Source organism: Glandiceps talaboti, chromosome 10 (genome assembly GCF_964340395.1).
Source record: "Glandiceps talaboti chromosome 10, keGlaTala1.1, whole genome shotgun sequence".
Taxonomy (NCBI): Eukaryota; Metazoa; Hemichordata; class Enteropneusta; family Spengelidae; genus Glandiceps; species Glandiceps talaboti.
Window position 1 is genome coordinate 6,782,641 of NC_135558.1, and position 24,332 is coordinate 6,806,972.

General features: G+C 35.4%; 1 protein-coding gene across 1 annotated transcript; it reads right to left on the reverse strand.

Annotated features, from left to right (window-relative positions):
• Positions 1–5,826: 5,826 nt before the first annotated feature.
• LOC144441316 (glycosaminoglycan xylosylkinase-like) lies at positions 5,827–23,847 on the reverse strand. Its single transcript, XM_078130874.1, has 7 exons — positions 23,348–23,847; positions 19,208–19,294; positions 9,318–9,430; positions 8,837–9,008; positions 7,750–7,941; positions 7,261–7,320; positions 5,827–6,334 (listed from the first exon to the last, which is right to left on the reverse strand). The coding sequence occupies exons 1-7, from the start codon at positions 23,845–23,847 to the stop codon at positions 6,115–6,117; spliced, it is 1,344 nt and encodes a 447-aa protein (XP_077987000.1). The 3' UTR covers positions 5,827–6,114.
• Between the last annotated feature and the right edge of the window lie 485 nt (positions 23,848–24,332).

Here is a 24,332-nt window from a genome sequence, read left to right on the forward strand (position 1 = left end):
CTAATTTACTTTGAGAATAATGCTGACTACGAATCAAGGTGAACGGTAGTTGATGGTCTAAAAGTAACACCATTATTGCGTTTTCTTTTTCTGGAGCCCAGTCCGTGTTGACGAAGTCTATATGTCAGCGAACAGGTCAAAGGTTAAATAAATCAAATACACGGACTGTCCTCGTTATAAATTCGTTATTTTCTGAACTCGGTGGCAAAGAACATCTGGATGACAAATCAAATTCGTAAGCTTAGAGGTAACAACTCCAGAATAAGTGTAAGTCTTAGACTTGAAACAACTTGATGACGTGGTATAGTTCTCTTATTAGTGGATCTTTTTTAATTAGGAGAAAAAATGGACAAGTATGTTCACTGTACATGAAATTCTTTCAATAGGTAGGGATTACATACATTTTTACCTTCCGTAACGGATAGGATACATTTGACTGCACACAACGGTATATGTAAGGACGATACCATCAGATGTCCGGAAAGACATACATAAAAGAAACTAGGTAATTGGTGACAGTTTTTGCCAATTAGAAACTACGAAAGTAACAATTTCACAAGAATGATGACGGAATCGGCCATATTATTGAAAGTTCTTCGGGATTTCATTTTCCTCCTTTCAAATTGAAAGTTACCGAAAAGTTTAAATTTGTTTTCCTGTACATATGGAAATGCTATTCATCGCTACAAAACGGGAATGGTATAGTTCTTGACCAAATCTACCCAATATATATTATGTCGACAGCATACACAACTAATGAAAAGAATCCCAGACCATGGAGTCAGAAAGATCAAAAGGCCTAACATAATAAAATATAGACTCTTGGGTCAAGCAGAATAACGGGTCAAATAGCAGATTGAAGATCACGATGGCCATAAAGACTAATGGGTCACGCGTAACGGACCTCAGGGTCATGAACAACGGGTCAAATATGAAAGCCCTTGGGTCAAGTAGAATAAAGGGTCTATCGTGGTGGCAGTGCATTGAAGATCATGGTGGCCATGTATTGAGGATCCTGGTGGTTATGTATTAAAGATCCTGGTGGCTATGTATTAAAGATCCTGGTGGCTATGTATTAAAGATCCTGGTGGCTATGCATTGAAGATCCTGGTGGCTATGTATTAAAGATCCTGGTGGCTATGCATTGAAGATCCTGGTGGCTATGCATTGAAGATCCTGGTGGCTATGCATTGAAGATCCTGGTGGCTATGCATTGAAGATCCTGGTGGCTATGTATTAAAGATCCTGGTGGCTATGCATTGAAGATCCTGGTGGCTATGCATTGAAGATCCTGGTGGCTATGCATTGAAGATCCTGGTGGCTATGTATTAAAGATCCTGGTGGCTATGCATTGAAGATCCTGGTGGCTATGTATTAAAGATCCTGGTGGCTATGCATTGAAGATCCTGGTGGCTATGCATTGAAGATCCTGGTGGCTATGCATTGAAGATCCTGGTGGCTATGCATTGAAGATCCTGGTGGCTATGTATTAAAGATCCTGGTGGCTATGCATTGAAGATCCTGGTGGCTATGCATTGAAGATCCTGGTGGCTATGCATTGAAGATCCTGGTGGCTATGTATTAAAGATCCTAGTGGCTATGCATTGAAGATCCTGGTGGCTATGCATTGAAGATCCTGGTGGCTATGTATTAAAGATCCTGGTGGCTATGCATTGAAGATCCTGGTGGCTATGCATTGAAGATCCTGGTGGCTATGCATTGAAGATCCTGGTGGCTATGTATTAAAGATCCTAGTGGCTATGCATTGAAGATCCTGGTGGCTATGTATTAAAGATCCTAGTGGTCGTGCACTGAAGATCCTGGTGGCTATGCACTGAAGATCCTAGTGGTCGTGCACTGAAGATCCTGGTGGCTATGCATTGAAGATCCTGGTGGCTATGCATTGAAGATCCTGGTGGCTATGCATTGAAGATCCTGGTGGTCATGCAGAATATTGATTCAAACAGAAGCTCATACATGCTTATGTCAGTTAAAATAAAGGGTCATGCATAACAGGTCAGAGACCACGGTGTATATCAAAGAAACAAAAAAGTCAAATATGCAGATAGATCACAGGTCACCGTCTGAGTCAAGCAGAATCACACATAATAGATCACACATTTCATATGAAAAATCAAAAATTGCTTTTGACAACATTAATACAAAACAGAGTTTGAAAAAAAGAGAATCAAGTTTATTTTTGACTTTGAAATATGTACTTGTAAATTACAGATAAATACATCACAGAAAACATTAAAAGGAGGGTAGGAGACAAGATTCCCCGAATATTTGATTTTTAGCACACATGAAAAAAGAGTCTCTACATTCGTACAAGGAAACAGTTAAATAAACGAGGCTTTGATCTTAACATTACAAAACCTATAATTCCATAATTTGATGATGCCAAACTCAAATTACTTGTGTGGATTTTGTTGTGTTTTGAGAAATGAAATAACATCCTCTTAAAAACTGGGGACTATGATACAGAGAGACTGAGGTGTGTGCACCATGAAGTATATCATGTCACAAGTAATGTACAACTATCAAATAATACCCTTTCATTTTAAAGGAATACTTCACACAAATCCCTTAGGGCTGGTCATTTTGAGCTGGCTGGGGGGGGGGGGGGGTAGGTGTGGTATTTCTGGTGGTGGTGGTGGTGGTGGTGGTGGCAGGGGTGGTATTTCTGGTGGTGGTTGGGGGGCCTCATTTTGAGAAAACCCATGCATGTTCAACTCTAAAACTCCTCCCCATGACAGTTAAAAATGACCAGACCCTTATGAGAGAGAGATATAAATAACCATGAATCCATACGTCCATCTCAATACAGATAACTGACAGATTAGGATTAACATAAGATTAGGATTAACATAAGATTAACCAAACATGATTAAAGCTACAGTAAAAGTTGGTCCTAAACCAAAACAATGATCCCAAATAATCCTTATGATCCAATGATAGGACAGCACTAATGCAATAACTTGGGACTGAATTATGGGCCTTTAACCTTTGTCACGATTCAAGCATAATTCACATCTTAATTGACTTGTGGTAAAGTTCTGAAAGAAATTGTATATATTGGTTTTTAAAGATATCAGTCCCTGAGCTGACCCTCTGTTCATAGGATAACATGTGATAGAATAAATTCATTGCATTATATTCAAATAAGGTCAAATGAGTCAATTTTTAAAATATCTGACTGACATGAAATGATGTTATCATGGTGTACATGGATAAGGGTAATCCCAAAATCACAATTTCTTGTTACATTTTGTCTATTATGAAATAAACCACTGAAAGGTATTGTAACTAGACACAGACACATGCATCAATGTTTTGATGTCAGCATTTGATGTCTGCATTATGGTATGTTTCTTCATTTCATTTAGAGAAACTGTATTCATTCAATCTTGCTATCTTTAAGTGTAGCATACAAATGTATGTAGTTTCTTATTTGGTTCTGCTGGTTGTATCAAACAGAGCCAGTCAACACTAACGTGAAATGGGTGGTACTATACATTATGTAAAGTTGCTAGGCAACAAAGATTACAACTTAAAGCTATTTGAGACTGGAGTATGTTTTTTTGTCAAAAAAATACAAACTCCAAAAGTTGATCAAATTCTTCATGACAAATGTTGTACCTAGTAATTTGTAAAAAAAAATTATGATATGTAGATAAACTAATAAACTTAAGTCAGAATTCATATACTTCATTGATGCGTGGAACATGATTTTATGCAAATGTTACTTTAATCATGTAATATTTTTAAAATTAGTTAGCTCTCTTTTTATTTGAACAAATATTTCGGGCAAATGGTGACATATGAAAATATGGTGAAAATTTATCATGACAAAATGTGAAGTGATGTTTATGAAAGCTTTTCATGCCTAATTACCTTAATATATTTCTTCAAAACGGTTTGGTAATTTTATCAAAGAAATTTATTTTTTTAATTCTTTCATTCAACATAGAATATTTCTGTGAAACTAAAACTGTACGGAAATCTTATATATATTTAGTAAAATCAATGCTGATTGGCAACATAGTTAAGGGGTCTAAGCCTACTTTTACCCCTAATTATGACTCCCTAGCTTTATGTCAAATGTTCACTAAAATGTATCTAACTAAAAAATGCTACTCTGCATTTTCACAATTAATACTGGAGTGAGTTGCCATAGTGACACTATCATTTACAGGTAAGGCAGATGGGCATATCCCACAACAACCAGGGAGGAATATTCATTCCTTGTTCTCTTGCAGAACAACATTACCAACAAATTAAGAAATATACATTCAAGATTCATGATTTTACGATACTGTATGGTTAGTTTTCTTCATAGTTTGGCAGATAGGAAATAGGTTGATAGAAAGAGATACCTTAGGAATAATACTACACATCAGAAACCTACCAATATTGTGTGTATATAGATAGTAATATGTTAACACCATGACAGTCAGCAATCACCAAAACATCTCCCACTCATTTTCATTATTGCCTGGATTATGAAGGGGTAGAAGTCGAGTGATGGATAAACAAATCAGGGATTTCATTCTTTTCGTTGAAAATCACCCCTACACGTATAGGTGAAGAGGTACAGGATGACAATATTAAATCTGAATAAATTACCATTGCTACATCATTATCACTGTTGTTCTTTCATTTCTAGACTTTCTAACATCCCTCACTGACTTTGACAAATTGTCTTACTTAATCCAACAACTCTGATCCTCATGTATGGTGCAAAGCCACCTCACTGGCTTCACAGGTTCACCCACCATGTTGAGTGTATGGTCTTATGATATAGATGAAGGAACAACAATCAACGGGATCAGAGTTAGCCTGTAAGGTATGCCTCGATAGGGCGCCCTCACACATCAGTCAACCCCTAGGAGGCCGGTCAGGCGGCGTGACATGACATATCTTACACAGTCTAGATCAGAGTAGCTGTCAAATCAAATTTGGACAATTTAGCAAAGACAGCATGGTCGGACAGCATCTGTACCATTTTATCAATCATAAAATTTGATATGGGCCATCATTGTTTGCTCGTTTTGTGAAATCAACGAACAGAATATATTAGCATCTTAAATTCCCTTACAAAGTCATTTCATACATTGAAAATAAATTCTGACTTTTTTTTATGTAGATCCTAAACGCAAAGTTGATGAAGCAATCTAAAAATATAAATTCTGTAAAAAAAAAATAGCAATTTAAAAACAGTAGCAAATAGGGAATAGCAAATGTTACAGATAATGTTATTTGAAATAAAAACATAAAATCTATCAATATTAATCTTGTCACTACAAAACAATATCTTTTTGATTACAACCTAATGTTCGAATAATTTTTTATTTCATGAATTCTGTTTCATAATCAAAACATGATGGGCATGATACAGATATATTTTTGCAAAAATAATTTTTCCATTAGAGCACCTTTTTAGCAAGTATAAGGACAGATGCGGTTATAACAAAAGAGCGCCCTCTACGACACATATGTAAAGTTTTAGCATTCTAGATAGACAGCAGGGTTCGATTTGCACAATCATAATCATGATTTATTGATCACAATCATGATTTCGCATTTGATAATTACCAATCACAATCATGATTGGTAATCACAGAAATCATGCCCCGAACCATGATTTACGTGATTACAAGATGGCAGACAATGTAATATCATGATGGGATCGCATGCGTGTGGCTGACGGCAAGTTAGAAATGACATGATGTAAATAGATTGTGTTCAGTCAGATTAGTAATTTGTTATCATTGTAAACATTTTGACGATGTAAAATCATTCAATTTATAGGAAATGTGTGAAACTTTTAAACATGTTTACATGCAAGTTATCATGATTGTGATTGAGTGTTTTGTTTACAACCTCATTTCCAGAAATGATGTCAGATTTATCACAATCATGATTGTGCAAATTGAACGTGCCCCAGGTATAAGAAACTAGCACCCTCTATGGTAAACATCTACTTGTAAGCACAAGCAGGACCTCTGTGATCTGTGATATAGTTTCTACATGCCAACATTGACACACTTTGGTCACATGATAAATACTGCCCTCTATGGCACATTTCTGTAACAATGATGCTACCATTCCTTAAAGCACATAACCATTGACTAAAACCTGATTGTGTCCCTTTGATTTAAAACATTTGTCAACTTCTGTCAAAATTGCTCGTAATCGTCGATCTAGGGATTCATAGTGCAACTCACTGAGCACAGGACTGACAGGGTCATGTGATAATGCCTGTCGTAGGAGACTACTTAGTGTTCCACTTTTTAGGGTCTGAAGTTTCTGCCATGTAGATGATCTGATTCTAGTGTAGAGAGAATAAAAAAGTGAAGAAAGAAGGTGTTACAAGTAAACCACAGTATAGTATTTGCAGCAGCTATTATATGCTGGCTTGTCGGCAGTGCTGATTGGTGATTCCAATAACTCTTGTACTCCCTCCCCACCAGCTTGTTATAATAGCTATTCAAACCGATCAAACTAGCAACACCCCATAAAGCTATTATCAGAATACTTCTATATGTTTATATTTATATAATATGTAAATATATGTAAATCACTATACTTCAGTCATTGTGTTACATGTGTTCATTTACATAATGCCTTCATTTGAATAATCAATCAGTCTGACAGATGTAGTCACTCCCCACTGTGACCAATAAATTATCTACTTGATGACAAGATGAGAGTATGGGAGCTGTCAGAGTCCAGATCAGAGCCAAAGACACGCTACCTATATGCATAGATAACCCATAGAGTTGATCTTAGCCAGAAGTGTGGTAAAGTGTGATTGAACTTTCTAATGATGTAATATGAGTGATAGTCAAGTTCAAGACATGGCTTCTGTCTTTTATGACATACACACTGTATATCAACTTCATAATTAACTGCACATATTTTTTACATTTGCATTCATTTTCCTGGTTGACTTAGTTCCATAATAAATAAATAATTGGTACCCCTGTATGCATAATGTATTCATTGACAGAAGGCTACATCGAAGCTAATTGGCCACATCATGCATGATGACAATTATTTCAAAGAAGATAATTTGAAATCAGTTTGGCTACAACTACCTGTATATGACTTGTACCTGAATGGTCATTACGTCAAACTGATCCCAAGTTATACATGAAAACAGACCAATGAATTATTCACTATCGCTATGACATTCTCACAAAACCTTTTTAGCCAGGTACAAAATGAGAGACAAGGGTATTGAGTATAACTTACTTGCAGCACTGGAATATAGGGGCTAGGATGCTCTTTTCATCATGAAAGGCATTACCAAAACTAAAAAGAAAATTGCATAATATTTTAACACAGACAAACAGACAATGAGTAAACAATAATACAAACAAACATTTTACATCTTTGATATAGGACAAATTAACAGACAGTCATACATTAAAAACTGTACTATATACCATAGTATGTAAACTCCATACATAGCCTAATGACCTTCTTGCCAATCATAATTCCCACATTTACAAACAGTATTAATGTTAATATACCCATGGCGAATACATTTAAGATGACTGATGCATTACTGTTACACATTCAAACCTCATAGTGTTGTGTTCACTTTATAACAATGTTTTTCATTCTTCAGGTGACAAAAAAATGCATGACTGAGAAATATGCCCCTAAAAACAAAAGTTTCAACATACTAAAACATAGATGGCGCACTACATTGTTATGTATTAGTATATGTATATTTACCTTTTAGCATTGTCTAAGTTTAACAGCATGGCATCATTACCATCCTGTTTAAATGTTTCATAATGATGTCTATCTGCATTTCCTATAAGGAAGTCCAATACACTGGTATCTATAATATCTAGAAACCTCGGACCAGAATTGTATGGTACTCTCTGGACAACATCCTGACAATAACTGTTGTCATACTCCCATCTGTAAAACAATAACAATAACAATAGGTAATCATTGTGTCATCTGATCTGTGTATATGTATGTGTGGGTGTGTGGGTATGTCTGTCTGTCTGTCTGTCTGTCTGTGTCTTTTGTTTGTTTGTCTGCCTGTCTGTCTGCCTGCCTCTATGTATATGTGTCTCTGTATCGCTCCCTTTGTTTACATATATGTGTACTGTGAGTTGTTCCAAGTTATTTTCTTGACACACACACATAGACCCATCCATACCATTCAACTGAGTTCCATTAAGAGAATCAGGTCTGTTTCAGTCCTATATTACAGAGTCACTATCATGTCATTGTCAGTCAGTCTACAGTCTATCCCCCGGTTTCACTTAGCCTCTTACTACTTCACATTTCCAACTTTAAAACAGGAAACTGTGTAAATGTTATCATACATGTTTTTTTAAACAGCAGCAAAATTACGGAACTATGACATTAGTAGTAGGGATTTTAGTGGCATACGTAACATGTGGCAGTTCATGTTTATAAAATGCAATATGAGATTGTTCTCTCTCAGAAGTTAGATTTTTTAATTATCAGCCTTTATAATTGCTGGACAGTAAAAATATAGTTACTTTGGAATGGTAAATTGGAAATGAATGCGATGTTTTGATCTATCTACTATGGACTGTGATCATGCAATTATCATTGCATCAATCAATCAATCAATCAAATTTAATATAGCACTGATTTCCAGAGCAATGTTCTGTGTGTTTGTGTTGTCTTCTGCATGTTCAAGATCCCTAGTAGACGGATCGAAACATTGCATTCATTTTCAATTTAACATTCAAAATTAACTATATTGTACTGTCCTATTCATTCATGAAACCATGAACAATATGTTCTCCATATACTTGTCATCATGAACTCTGACCTTGCTTTCTTGCCTTCTTTGTAAGTCCTCTGCCATGGATGGTTAGATTTTTGTAATGGCCATGATGTTGGTAACCATAGCGTTACTGATCCCTCTATCATAGCATCTTTACCACATGCTGGTTCTCCTTTGTTGCAGTAGTGGCATACACCATAGAAACAAGTGTTGTTTTCTGAAAACAATCCAAGTCAGAAATTGGGGTCAATCCAACTGATTGCATAACAAAAGAGTACCTTTGGAACAAACACATTAAACATACAAATGTATGTCTTCTGCCCCAAACCAGAAAGTTAAATAAATACATTTCACAATGCTGTCTGGTCAGCATGCCCACTTAGGGAAAAGATCACAAGGTGAACACAGCACATTCAAGCAATGTACACCATGTGACACACACACACACACACACACATACACACACACACACACATGTATAGTATGTATAGAACTTGTGACTAACAAGGAAGGAAATAAGGTATACCTGAATCCAGGAAAAATGTTTCCTTAAGTCTGCTAGAGGCAACAGGTAATATTTCTGTTTGTAAATTGATATACCGTCCAACAACCAGTGGAGCTCTTCTGAGTCCTAAAATTCTACGGAAAGAAAAAAAAGTGTGTAAATCTACCAATTCACTAAGTCACTTTACCAACTATCTCTGTCTAACTTGTGGTAGAATGTATGGAAACTCAAATTAATTGAAAGAATGAATGAATTAAAGTTCATTATTTGTAGGGACTGATTTGCATTCTAAGAGCTAGCATAACACTGATAGTTACCACAATATATTATATTGTGATTACCAATGTTCTACTCATTTTGTACGTAAGGATTTGTAAGAGGGTGCACCAAATATGTGTCAAAGAATCGTGTGTTCTTAAAGAGCATTACAGTAGTGGTAAGGCATGTTTTTATAACTGGTAGTCACTAATAAAACAGTACAGTTAGAACAGTATGGACAATGAGTTGTTACTTCATGTCTGCTGTCTGTACGATACAATACTAAACAATTCTTGTCCTCATTTCCAACCTCAATACAGATTGCGAACAGCACTCCTAGTGGTTAAATCACGAAATCTTTATGTCTCTGATAACCAGAATATGGTGTAACTCATATAAATTCTATGTTTAACAGAGGCACAAAGAAACAAAACCAAAGCTGTGTTAGGTCATTCCACCAATTTGAGAAATTTAGAGAAGCTGAATAGGGAACTTGCAAATCCGCCATGTTGAATATTGCATCATGGGAAATGTCATAATAAATACTACTCAAATAGTATTGTAAACACTAATGTTACGTTGTTTTTAACCACAGATGATCAATTCATAGTCTACTTGATCATTGTGGGGGGTTTACTTTATCGGTAGCTCGAGATTAGGTATTACAATAACCACAGAAAATCCCATAGTCCTTTGCGTCTGAGCATGCTCAGTCTGGATTGCAAGTTCCCTATTCTGTGAATGTAGGAAAATGTTTCATAATCTTAACCTTCAATAATAGAAGGTAATTAATATTCTAAGATGACTTTTGAAAACACTGGTCTCTAAATACATGTATCAATTGTAGTTTACTTGAAGACATAACCAGGTATGTACTGTCATAAACAGAGTCTATGAAACAGTGCATTTAGCAAGAAACTCGTGCAAGAGATTTCTGCCCTCTATTGTCAATTAGTATAGTTTATTTTGTTTTTATGTGTACACATATGTATCAAGTGCAGCATAGCCCCTGGTATTCATGCCAGGATTTATATTTCACAGTAGTTTTGTTTTTATAATTTCAGTTATGATTCAGAAAGACCCAAATGCTGATATCTTGAAGTTGAGGATGAAAATTCAAAGATCTTTCAGTTTAGTCTTGAAACACTTACTTTCCATCATTTCAAAATTTTTATAAAAATTCTATGTCAAAGTAGAACATACCCCATGTACACGTTTTGTACAACAATTAATGTTTTTTTATGATGCTGTCTCAAGTCTATATAAAACCATGGGTCATTGCTATCAATAGGTACTTGATACATAAATTCTTTCCTTGTAACATACACCAAGGAATAAACACATTTTGATTGTGTATTGTGCTTGCACATTTTGAGAGCATTGGGCCTGCACATTTTGAGTGTATTGTGCCTGCACATTTTGAGAGCACTGGGATGCACGTTTTCTTTTAGTGTACCTGCAAATTTGAATACCACTGGTATTACAATGCCTACCAAATAACCACATCCGGAGAAGACATTCCCACTACATCACATGTGTGCTGGCAGGCAAGTATTTCAAGTTTTCTTGTGCAAACCACACTACTCTTCAGTTCATTTACTTTTGAGAGTTCAGTATGAATTACATGTACAGACACCCACAGGAACCTGAGTAAGTTGACACTTTCCACTACCAATTAGAGGGTCATGTTAGGAATTCAACTTTGCTGACCAATACTTGGCAGTATGAATATGGGTCAAACTCACACAAGGCAGCAATTCTTTACATCAGTATTGTTAAAATGCACAGATGACAAAATTTGGAGGGGTTGACAGATGAACTTTCCAATAGTTTGAGTTAGACCACTTGTACAATTTGCCTGAAGGAATCTGGGTCATAATTAACACAAGGCTACCATTCTTCAAATCATAAAAGCTACATGTATGTACTACAACTTACAAGTATGGTAAATGCATCAACCAACATTGTTGAGATGCTGGTAAATATATCATACATTCCCGGGATGTATGTGAACGGCAAAGAGTACAAGTCATCTTTGCTGACATTCAACAATAGCCACCTTAATGCAAATTGGGGGAGGGAGGACAAGAGAGATCTCAACAAAATACATGTAGTAGTAGTGACTAACAGACTTACTTGTGCATAACATTCTGACAAATTACAGCTAAAACAGGATGCATTCACTAGAAGACTAAATGTAATCTAAGCCTACCTAAAGTGGCCTGAGATGTATTAAACATACATTTAGATCAAAGTTGATCATATTGCAAATTGAGGTTGTTTTACTTAATAGATAACATGTAACAGCACTTTCACAATGTGTTTAAGAAAACTGAATTAATATAAACAAAACTCTCTCCTAAATCACAATCCTGCTGTGGTCAGCTGCAAATATGCCTGGATCTAGTGAGAAAAATAATGGCCTCAATTTGTGAAATAGCTTTGATCATCAAATGTGTATGTTATGTCTTCTTGTAGTCTAGTTCCTCTACGGTATCGTTACGATTTACACCTCCACCCACTAGGCTAGTTCCTATATGGTATCATTACCATTTACACCTCCACTCACAGTCTAGTTCCTATACGGTATCATTACCATTTACACCTCCACTCACAGTCTAGTTCCTATATGGTATCATTACGATTTACACCTCCACTCACAGTCTAGTTCCTGTATGGTATCATTACCATTTACACCTCCACTCACAGTCTAGTTCCTATACGGTATCATTACAATTTACACCACCACTCACAGTCTAGTTCCTATACGGTATCGTTACGATTTACACCTCCACTCACAGTCTAGTTCCTATATGGTATCATTACCATTTAAACATATAGAGACCAAGTTGGCATCCAGACTAGTCTTATGGCAAACTGACTCTGTTTTAGCTATAAAAGTTTGATTTATCAAATTGCCACATTTCATTGAGCAATTACACCATCACCTCATGAAGTCTACTCCTGTGGTTCCTTCACGCATATAAATGTCAGATACACCACAAATGTCAGTAAACAAATATCAAAATTACTCTTACATAGCTAAGACCTAGCTCACAAAAACAACTTAGTATCACTGTTTTACTGTTGCCATCTATACCCAGTCATGTTACAATACATTAAACTTGATCTATATCAACTAATTACTAGCTAACGACAACTGTAAGAGTTAATAATGTGAACATGACTGCAATAAATGTCAGTTGAATGTGACCTGTCCATGACCTTTCTCAACCTCATATGTGCCATAGAACCAGAACTGTTCATGAGGTCAAAGGTCACATGTTTATTTCATTATTAGTATTCTATATATAATATGCTTTTTATTCATTTTTTTTTCAAGATGAATCCAACATTTACTTGCACAATTGATCATTTATGAAGCAATTTTTTATTTCAGTGTTGGACTTTTTCAGATGACCTTAAAACCATTTTAAAAACCAATGTTTCACAAAAAATAAAAAAACTATTCTAAAAATAATTCTGCATATTTTACACTTCTCTATTCTTGGAAGTTTTTCAAAAACCAGATAGTTTCTAAACCTCGTCACTAAAACTCTGTTTACATCACATTCTGTGATTTTGCTTTGCTGTCTAACAAACCACTTGCAAAGCTAACAAGGCAAACCAATTAATTTAGCCATGTCCCTAATGACTGTTATCAGCATACCTGTTTGTAGATATTTAAATAATATTTGCTATATGCAAATTATGTCATTCTTGTGCTCATCTCAAGTGGGCACAGTTACATAATGACTTCATTTGAATATAGTCAATTAGGCTGATGTAAGTTATCACTCCCCACTGTGACCAATCAGTTTGAGTGCAGTTGTTCTTGGCAATCAGTTTGAGTGTATAATTCTGACAACATTAACTGTTTCCCATTGCTTCAGGAATACAAGGGTTTGTGAGATTGTGATGTAAAAAGTCTACTAAAGATCAAACACACTTGTTGTTTGTAAGTTACTCTGCATTTATTGTGTATCACCACAAGCTTCAGCAATACAATAACCAACCATTCACAGACTCTAAGTCCCATGATAATCATCAATCTCACTTATCCTGTAGTAACACAAACCTTGACTCCATCTTTTGCATATATCACATTATCTAACCATTTAACCATCAAACTTTCACAAATCACAGACAGACAAGTCAGGCCATTGAACCATGTATCAAGGTTTTCACACAATCTGAAATCTACATGTAGCGGCTGATTGCTGATGACATTATAGATATGCAAATCATGGTGTGAGTAACATGGATCAAATGAGTTCTTTGATGTGATACTTTTTATGAAATACATGTAATTGTTGTCAATAACTCTTTGCTAAATATAACTGTAGAAATATATACACATCAGTGTCACTGGTATTAAGATAGGGCACCCTTTACCACATTTAGAAACCTATATACTGGTATCAAAGCACTTGATGCCCCAGTTACGTACTATGAGTAGATGAGTGAGTCAAGGTTTTTATATTTGACATTCGTTGCGTGGAGCCATTTTCCCTGCTTTAATAAAAAGGGAAATAGTGAGCAACTGATGAAGAAACTGCGCTCAGGGTTTTGAAAGGATAGCGACAAAGGATTGCCGTTGTCAAATTTGAAAGATACACAAGATCCAGCTTCGTATCGCCGTGGCAATTTTATTAGTAATATTACATCATCAGCCAAACAGAACAGACACAAATAAACAAAACAAAAACACATCTCTACTGCACACACAGAAGTTTAATACTTGTTGTGTGGGAGTAACTTTTCCTGATAAAATAACTGACATGGCAGCAAATCATGTAAAGTTCTTAACATATTTACACATTAGTCTTGTGCTTGTATTTAAATACTGGACTAAATACCAACATTGCTGACAAATTATGTCAAGTTTTCAACATCTTGTAGTTGTACCATGTACACAGGCACTTTTACACTTTTGTATTCATAGGAAATAGGTGTTTATATTGTACATGTAGATGAAATATATCACCTAGGATACCAATTGATGTTTGCCCACCATTGATTGGTAGGTTAGGAAGCCTCCCACCATTAACCCTTCAAAGCCTGAAACACTATATTTATAGTGTAAGTACCAGAGAGTCACAGAAACCAAGTCACTTAAGAGGAGACAATGTGACTTGCCTCCCTTAATGGGAAAGCAATGTGATTTTCCATCGTCTGTGGAAAGGCTATGTGCTTTCCCACCATTTATAGGGAGGTTATGTACTGCCCACCACCGATGGGGAGGTTATGTCAACTTATGAGTCTTCTCACCACTGATGAGTAGGTAATGTGGTTTCAATTAACAGTCATGTCAGAATTAGTTGTTCTTCTCTCTAGATGACACTATCAACTTCCTTAGAATGTCTTCAAACAAATCATTATTTACAGCCACCCCAGAAAGAGTGTCAAGATTTTTAACGGGCAACTTCAACAACTACATGTATCAGGTTTATATAGTTATCATAGCATTATGTGAAAGAGAGTTTTATGTTGTCGTTCTCACTTCAACAAGGAATGTTTGTATAATCAATCATTCATGATAGGAATAGTGTATAAATAATGTAATGAGTATAAAAAAATGTGTTGTTACATACAAATGTATATGAATGTAGGAGTGATAACTTTACTGGTGCATGCACATACCACTGGTATTTGCACTGAAGTCAGTGTTTTTGTTAAGGGCAGTAAATAGGTAAAATCTACCGGGGTTCCCATGTCATTTTACCAGGGTTCCCAAACAAAATTACCATAGACTCTATGTGGAAACACTGCCATTTTTACCCCTTTCTCCCTTACTGTTACCTGGGTTCCTGAACGTTAGCAAAAAACACTGGAAGTGCAATATAGAAAACGTTTTTGCATGCATTTCTTTATACAAATGATACTAGTATACCACTTAAACGAGTTGTTCCTTACACACAAAATATGTGCCCATTGGGAATAAAAACAGAACTCTATGATATGTGAGTGCCTGTGTGGGTACTAAAGAATATTTGAACACATGCCTGCAGTGTTTTTTGTTACACTCTCACAGTCTGAAAGTAGACTGCAGAGAACACCACAATCAATCATGGAGTAGAGGATGCCGTACTTGAATTTCTACATCATGGGGTTCTGTCATATTATTGGGTCAATTATATACTGCGTTAAACATGCAGAATGTCCTACCAGTAACTAACAATGATTGACAATACCTCAATAAAATAGACAGCTCCTGGTAGCCGGTTTTTATACAAAACTGAATAAACAACCACATTGTACGGTAACTATATAAAACTGAAATTCTTGACTTGAGTTCTTCAAAGAGACACAAGCTGAGAGAATTTATAAGCTTTTTCACTCAGATGAAAATACTGACATAAATATAATCTTAATTAAATTATTCTAGTATAAAATTAATATTAATGTATACCTTCTTGAAAAGTGTCTTCTGGCGTCAACACAGTTGATGGTAAAACTGATGTCAGTGTACACAATAAAATGTATGTGTATTAAAGTGGTCATATGGATGAGAATTGAGTATCTATTTTGGATTTTTAATTTACAAAACAATTTTATCATGGCTTCTTAATTGAAAAATCAATGTGAAAAAATATATGCCAAGTCCTTATTTGTAATTCAATAAATTGCAAAAGATTACTAAATGTGTAAACTGTTTCTTATTGTACATACACAAACCTTTTTACACATGTTTTAGCTTTTTTGCAATGTATTGACTGACAAACACTGACTTGGTCTATAGCAGTTTCAAATTGATTTCCAAAGTAGGAAACTGTGTTAAAAATAGATACCAAAGTCTAATCGTTTTAAATCCTGTCATCAAAGTGTTTACATATTATGTCTGAATACTTGGCTTAGGAGGGAATTTGTTATGTTGATGACAGCTGAATTGAGGCCAAATATCACATGTCAACTCTTTCTGCATATCAAGTGTACAGTAGATGTACTTGATGGTCTTAATGGAGCATTTGAGATCAAATTTACAAAATTTCAGACATTTTCAAATTATTTCTGACCTGATTATGAGTCAGAATAATAGTGCTATGAAATTCAATTGAATGGTATTGGTAAGCATACTTTGGAAGTTATGAACAATGTATGCATACACACCAATGCACACATACAAAAGTGTCCATGTTTGCACATATAAACACATACTCTGTTTCTCTTTATATTTGCCTGTAGGGTGCATGACCATATGTTGTTGACTATATATAAATGAGAAACCACCGATAAGTGAGTTTGACTACATATAATTGTATGATATAGTAACCAAGGAACCATACACCATGCTGTATCATCTGTATATATAAACACATGTACACACACACACACACACACACACACACACACACACACACACACACACACACACAGAGAGAGACACAGACACAGACACAGACACAGACACAGACACAGACACACATTCATGTATATGAAAGTGTCCATGTTTGTACACTCAGTATACAGATATATACACAGTTTCTCTTATCTCTCCAATGCATAAGCGTACAGTGTATGTATTTGCACATGAACATATGTTGCAGACTGCAAATGAGAAACTACAGAGAAGTGAGTTTCTCTAATGTCTAATTATATTACATGGCAACCAAAGAACCATATGGTGTAAACTAAGTTTTCTCAATGGATGCATGATATAGCATAGATTAGCAGGATGGCTATTATAATTTTGAATATCATTTGTATAATAATCGTTATGGCCTGAATGTAGATTTTACTGAGCAAGATTGTATGGTGAAAGAGCCCAACGTTCACAGGGCCTGTAAGCCATACTATTGAGATCTACAAAAACCCACATATATACTTAAAGTCAATTTCTTGATAATCAAATTTGACACGTGGTGCTCAAATTTTGGAAAAGGAAACTGATTTTTGCCTCAGTACATGTATATTTGTTAGAAGTTAGTAAATCTTAGCAAAATCTATCCCAGTTCATGAGGCTTCTTAATGAGATTTGTCTCCAAAATTATTGAATTTGAACAAATTTTATCAGAGTTACTACAGTGATGGGTTCTACATCAAAAGCAGAAGGACATGGTAAGAAGATAAAAGCAGTGCGTACAAAGTTGAAGAGCTTTTACAATTTACAATGACCCTCGTCTGTTTACATCACCACATCTGGGTGATCTGTCACTAACTGCTTGTACATGTATTGCAAGCACTGGCAAATGATTAATGTGGTTCAAATATTTTACACTAAAAGTGATTGGTTTGAAAAAATGTACTCAATCTGATTGGTTGCAAAGGGGAGTGATAATGTACATCAGCCTAGTTGACTATATTCAAATGAAGTCATTATGTAAATGAACACTCAAACTGATTGGTCACAATGGGGAGTGATAATGTACATCAGCCTAATTGACTATATTCAAATGAAGTCATTATGTAAATGAACACTCAAACTGATTGGTCACAATGGGGAGTGATAATGTACATCAGCCTAATTGACTATATTCAAATGAAGTCATTATGTAAATGTGCCCTTCATTGAGATGATCACAAGAGTGACATAATTTACATATAGCCAATATTATGTAAATATCTACAAAAAGGTATGCTGATAACTGATATTGGGGTATGGCTAAATTAATCATTTGCTGCTACTAGCATTATAAGTGGTTTGTTAAACAGCAAAGTAAAATCACAGATCTTGATATAAACATGTTACAAGGACTCCAACTAAACTATGTCAACTGTATAGGAAAGAATGTACAAATAGATTAGTATAGAATGTCATTCAATCATCATCCAGTTTAGAGCCTTTCAAGTAATTTCTGTTTTAGACCAAACATCTAATAAAAACCAACCTCAAAGGGCAGTACATCTATGTATGTGTAAAGTCACATATGAAGAATACCCATGATGGAGTTGAATGGTTAGAGTGCTTGGCTTGAAATCTGTAGGGTGCAGGTTTGAGCTCTGCCACTGTGCAGTTTGTTTCTGAATGTCTAAAGTCCTTGTGCATGAACTGAATCATGACTGTGTCTCAGTCAACCAAGCTGTATAGGACTTGGAGGATAGAAGTTGCATGTGACTTCTTTAATCCTATGCAGTTATAGAGGCTGTAATGGCATGTATGCTCCCAGGGGAGCTGAGCAAGTATAAAGGGCTGTACTGTTATAGGTAACTTATAGATCTGTGCTAGGGGTAATAATTGTAAGCCCATTGAACACAGAGTGGGAAAGCACTAAAACAAAAATTGGGAACAAATTATTATTCATTCAAATGTACCCTAACTTAGTAATGCAATTCACTGCTTATGACATGAATAATGAATTGAAGTGAAATGATGTTGACAAGGTGACTGGTACTTACCAACTTATGTGTATGTAGCATCTTAATAATCAACAACAGACATTGCATTACAGAATTTTAATTCCATAAAAAAATTGACATTCTACCATTGAAACCTACAATTTCAAAGGTAGGGTTAAGCCACTTACCGAGAAAAGCTGCAATTTCTGCATTATGTATATTTCTACCTCTGAAATCTACAATATCAATCAATGTACATGTAAGGGTTATATCACTTACCTATCTAAGTGAAAAGCTGCAATTTCTGCATCATGTATATTTCTACCTCTGAAATCTACAATTTCAATCAATGTACATATAAGGGTTATATCACTTACCTATCTAAGTGAAAAGCTGCAATTTCTGCATTATGTCTATCATAGCCACCATATGGTGAACCACTAATAATATGATCTCTTGGATACCTGTAAAAAAAATATTGCAAAAAGAGACAAATTTTGAGATTAAAAAATGTACAACAATTATTTGTTTATACATTTTTTTTTATAGCTTTTTGCAATGTATTGAGTTACAAACACAGACTTGGTCTATGTTGTTTCACATTGATTTTTCAAGTAGGACACCATGATAAAAATTTTATAAATTAAAAATCCAACATGAATAACCAATCCTCATCCATATGGCCACTTTAAGCCAGATTTTCACTACTTCCACAAGGGTTGGTCTGAAATTTGCTTCAATACAGTTCAGTAAATACCCATAACTACTTTGAGGTACATGTAATTGCCATTAGACATTACTTACATTCTCAATCTCAATAAAGCCAGATTTTCGCTAATTCCACAAGGGTTGGTCTGAAATTTGCTTCAGTAGATTTCAGCAAATACTTGCAACTTTGAGGTTTGTGACCATTTTATATAAACATACTTTAAATTCTCAATCTCAATAAAGCCAGATTTTTGCTAATTCCACAAGGGTTCATTTGAAATTTGCGTCAGTAGCTTTCAGAGAATACATGTAATCGCAACTTAGAGATTCATTCCTATTAAACTTACAATCTCAGCAAAACCAAATTTTCGCTATTTCACAACGGTTGGTTTGAACTTTGCTTCAACGGAGTTTAACAAATACTTAACTACATGTAACTTGAGGTTCTTTCCACTTTACTTAAGCTTTTTGATCTCAGCAAGATTTTTAGCTAATACCACAGCGGTTGGTCTAAACTTCGACAAACAGTGAAGTCGTGCCAATTTTCGAAGCCACCTTTGTGGTACATGTACAATGTAACAGTACATGTGCAATCCCATTAAATTTAAAGTTTACAAAAGTTTTCAATGTCAGTGGAGCCTGACTTTTTGCTACTTCCACAGGGATGTCTGAATTATGAGGAACAGCAAAGTCAAGTATTCTCACAGCCACCTTTTGAGGTTCATTCCCTATTAAACTTTACCTAAGTTCTCATCTTAAAATACACCCCAATTCTTGGCCTAATGATCTGGTGTATATCTCAAGTACCTCTATTTGTATGTCTACGTTTAGTATGTAAACATTTATTCATTACTTTTGGTACTGCCTGAGGATAAAGTCACTTTAACACTGTTATCAAATTACTGTGCACAAAATAAATACAGACACTGCAACTGTTGATATTGCTAGTAATGGCTTACATAAGAAGGCCTGCATAGACAGATAAAATAACAATCTGTGCACGAATGTAATATTTTGTCTACATAGAGAATCACATGATTTTACACTTGTGATCCAATAATAAATATCGTTTTTGTAAACATAAACACTAAAACTATCATGACATCATTTTAAACAAGTAATAAACCCATAGACTTGTATGTTGTAGACTAGATACTATCCATGGCTTTGAATTTCTTCTCTCTGAATACTGGACTGGGGGGTGAAGAGAGATAGTGAGATTTGAAGCCACAGATACATTGTACCTCGAGACTAAGAACGTTGTGGTCACTATGTATAAAGAAGAACAGTATGCTCTACCTCTAATGACAGTTGACTGACAAAACTCTTTGTTGTGGATCAAAATTGGGTTTCCTTGTGAGTCACCCCATAGTATGCAATAGGAATTGGGGGGGGTCACAAAAAATTGCTATGTGTCAAATTGCACACCTAAGAAGAGTGTTAAAACATACATGTTTTCTTTTATAGTGACCACAGCGAGTCATGTGTCTGTGTTTGTTACATTTTCATTTTTCATCCATACAAGTACCTTCTACTTTCTTTGAAAACATAAATGTTGATAGCAGAATGAATTACATCAAACTTTTAGAATAAAGTAGTTTTCATAACCACTGAATAAACAGGTATGTTAACTTTTTCACAAGAAATTACAAATATCTCCCAAGACATGAACAACATATCATTTTATCACACAGATTTAAAATTAATTGAAATTATTCAACATAACATTGCAATATTTCTCACATACAAACGTCCCTGGACTCTCCTATTATTTTCTTAAGGGGACACTGTTACATTTTTGTATATGTAAAGTCCCTAGTGGTCAAGTTTTCACTCAGTACTGTCATTATCGCAATGGAAAGTCATTCTGTTCCACCTTATCACTATACTAAGTACTTCCATGTTACACATTGCCTAGAAATCATAGAGATTGTCATATACCATGGAAGTCTAGCAACAATTTTTTTTGTATTTGCAGCATGTACATGCTTTAATATCCGAGGATCTCTGATTTAAATTCTTTTCTGCAATTTTACTTTTGATCATATCATAATAAGCCACATTTTTATTATCCAGAGTTAGCTGATGTCATTTGTGATACGATACAACCCATAACACCGAAGTAAAGCATTTTCTGTATGTACCACAATCATTTATAGCATCCACATCAAGTGTAAAAGTATACTGTTTCATTTGCTAATTGACCACTTTATAAAGGCCATATGCTCGGCTTGTAAATAAACCAGTGGAAACAGTATACTCTTACACTTGATATGAATGCTATAAATGAGTGTAGCACATAGAGAAAGTGCTTTACTTCAGTGTTACTAGTTGTATGATGACTTGGGACAGGACAACTTCCAGAATATGGTAATGACCAAGAATTAGGTCTGGATTGTATGCTAAGTATGTTTTGTGCATTCTAAATTTGACTTTCACATGTCCTTTACTTGTGAATCCCAGAGTGGTACTAGAATGCACTAAATTTACATTACATACAATGTAGAATACAAATGTATGTAAATATTCTTAATACTGTCCTGGAATGCAATTAGGGTCTATGGTCTTAGCCAGTAAGTTAATGACCACATGCAGGCAAAGTGCATTCAAATATTCACCATATATGTACATGCAATGAGTCTTCAGGGAATTGTGTCAAAGTACAACATGACAATGACAGTGTATTACATCTACAAATGTATAGTCTGTGATGGAGACACTCACAAAACAAAAACAAGAAATCATTTTTGCCAAATGTATTACGAGAAACTAAACACGGGTTTTGCATTGTCCCTATCTATCAAAAACCTTTGTTTTGTGTTTTCATTTTAAAGGTCTCACAAGTCTGCAGTTTCAGTGGACCTATCATACAGTTGGAAAATATATCAAGAAGTTAAGGAGTTGGATAAAGTTAGGATAATAATCATGCTACAGAAAGAGTCCCTAAGTATGTACATTTATATCACCAACTGCAGGAATTTCATCATGCTGTATGTAGTCATCCCAAAATCTTTCACAACATACAATTTCACAAAGTCAGTGTTATCACACTTGAAAGCAAGTAGAATGAATAACTGCATATAATTAACAAGTCCATAGTTTACTTTCTCTTATAAACAATAAACATAATGAACACTAACAGATTAACATTCGGGAGTGCAATCTTTGTGCTTGGATTTTCCTGCTATTTTGGAACAGCTAGACTTCTTACATTTTGTAAAAAACATGTGAACTTGTGTTTCCATTGTAAACATGTTTAGGCAATCAATGTCATCCATCAAAGGGCAATGAACTCTAGCTGGGTAATTACTACCACAGACTTGGAACATGTGGGAAAAAGTTGGATTTGCTTACTTCACAGGGACCTAATATTTCATCTGATAAAATCTGCAGAGATGGGACGACTTGAAACACTGATAAAGCACAGACCATTAAAGAGTCACTGCATAAAGTTTAAAGGCTGTTACAATCAGCAAACTTACACAAACACCAAATGCAAATTAGTCTGAGGAAACCATACAAAAGGCCTTTTCAAAAAACACTATAGAAAAGTCAAACATAACATTGCGGTTGGTTTCTTGACACGTGTCTGGCAAAACTTCCTTTTTGACACATCTCGACATGACATTGCTTCAGTAAACTGTTCAGTGCTGTCATACTGACAGTGATTGTGTAAAGTATACAAAACACACATTGCTCCCACAAGTAGATACCAGTGTAGCTCCGGAAATACTTATCTAAAACTACTAACATCCATGGCTTTAGCAAGTAGGGTTGATGACCCTACCACTTTTCAAAAACAAACTTACCTCATTGGTTTAAAGACCACATGCTGACCACCTTCTAGAGTTAACATAGCTTTGAGTTGTGTTCCTTTATAACCAACATCAGCACGTGTAATTTTTGCTGTCGCCATTGCATGCAAGACAGTTCCTAAATCTGGAGCAATAGGTGGATAAATCTCTCTCGACTTCACCCAGCCTTCAGCAAGTCTCCAGATGTCTTCTATATTTTCAAATCCATGATCCTCCACTTCATCCTCACTATCAGGAAAGTTGAGGTCTCTATCAAGTCTTCTCTTCCCACCAACCACATTAGCATTTAAGTCAGGTATAAACATGTTACCGTCGTCATCCTCCACAAGAATTTTCTCAAAATGGGGCTGAGCATGCCTCTGTTGTATTGACATTTGTACGTTACTTGCGATGGCTTCATTGGAGTCCAAGGATAAGATCATCCACACGACAGCCATTACACACGCAAAGAACACAATTACTAACTTCTGTTTTAGCTTCATTATAAGGGACATTATCCGCATTGCACTTTCCGCATTGATATGAAATCCAAAACAAAATTCAAATTTTTCACTGACTAGCTTATCAGGTATAGAGTTGTTGTGTTGGAACCCAGCATGTATATGCAATCTTACAAACAGCTGTTCAGTTAATAGCCTATGGCCCAGGGTCTGATTTAGAGAGTCTGAGTCTTTGTGTTCATGTTCCTAGAAGAATGTAAGCCTAGTGCAGTTATGTAATGGCTGCTTGAGTTGTGATAAGACTTTGCAAATCATTCTGCATCCCATACATATATTAACGACCTGAAACCACACAATGGAGTACACCGTCAGAGGGTAGCTTATCCCTTCTCGCAACCCTATAGCATTATATAACAGGTTGTTTAGCCATTCTCACTTTCCTCTTTTCTCTTCACTTGGAGTCACTTTGATTGGACAACAATATCATGTATATGTAAAACTGGGGTTCAATCCATGGCTGAAAGGTCATTTGAAAGGTC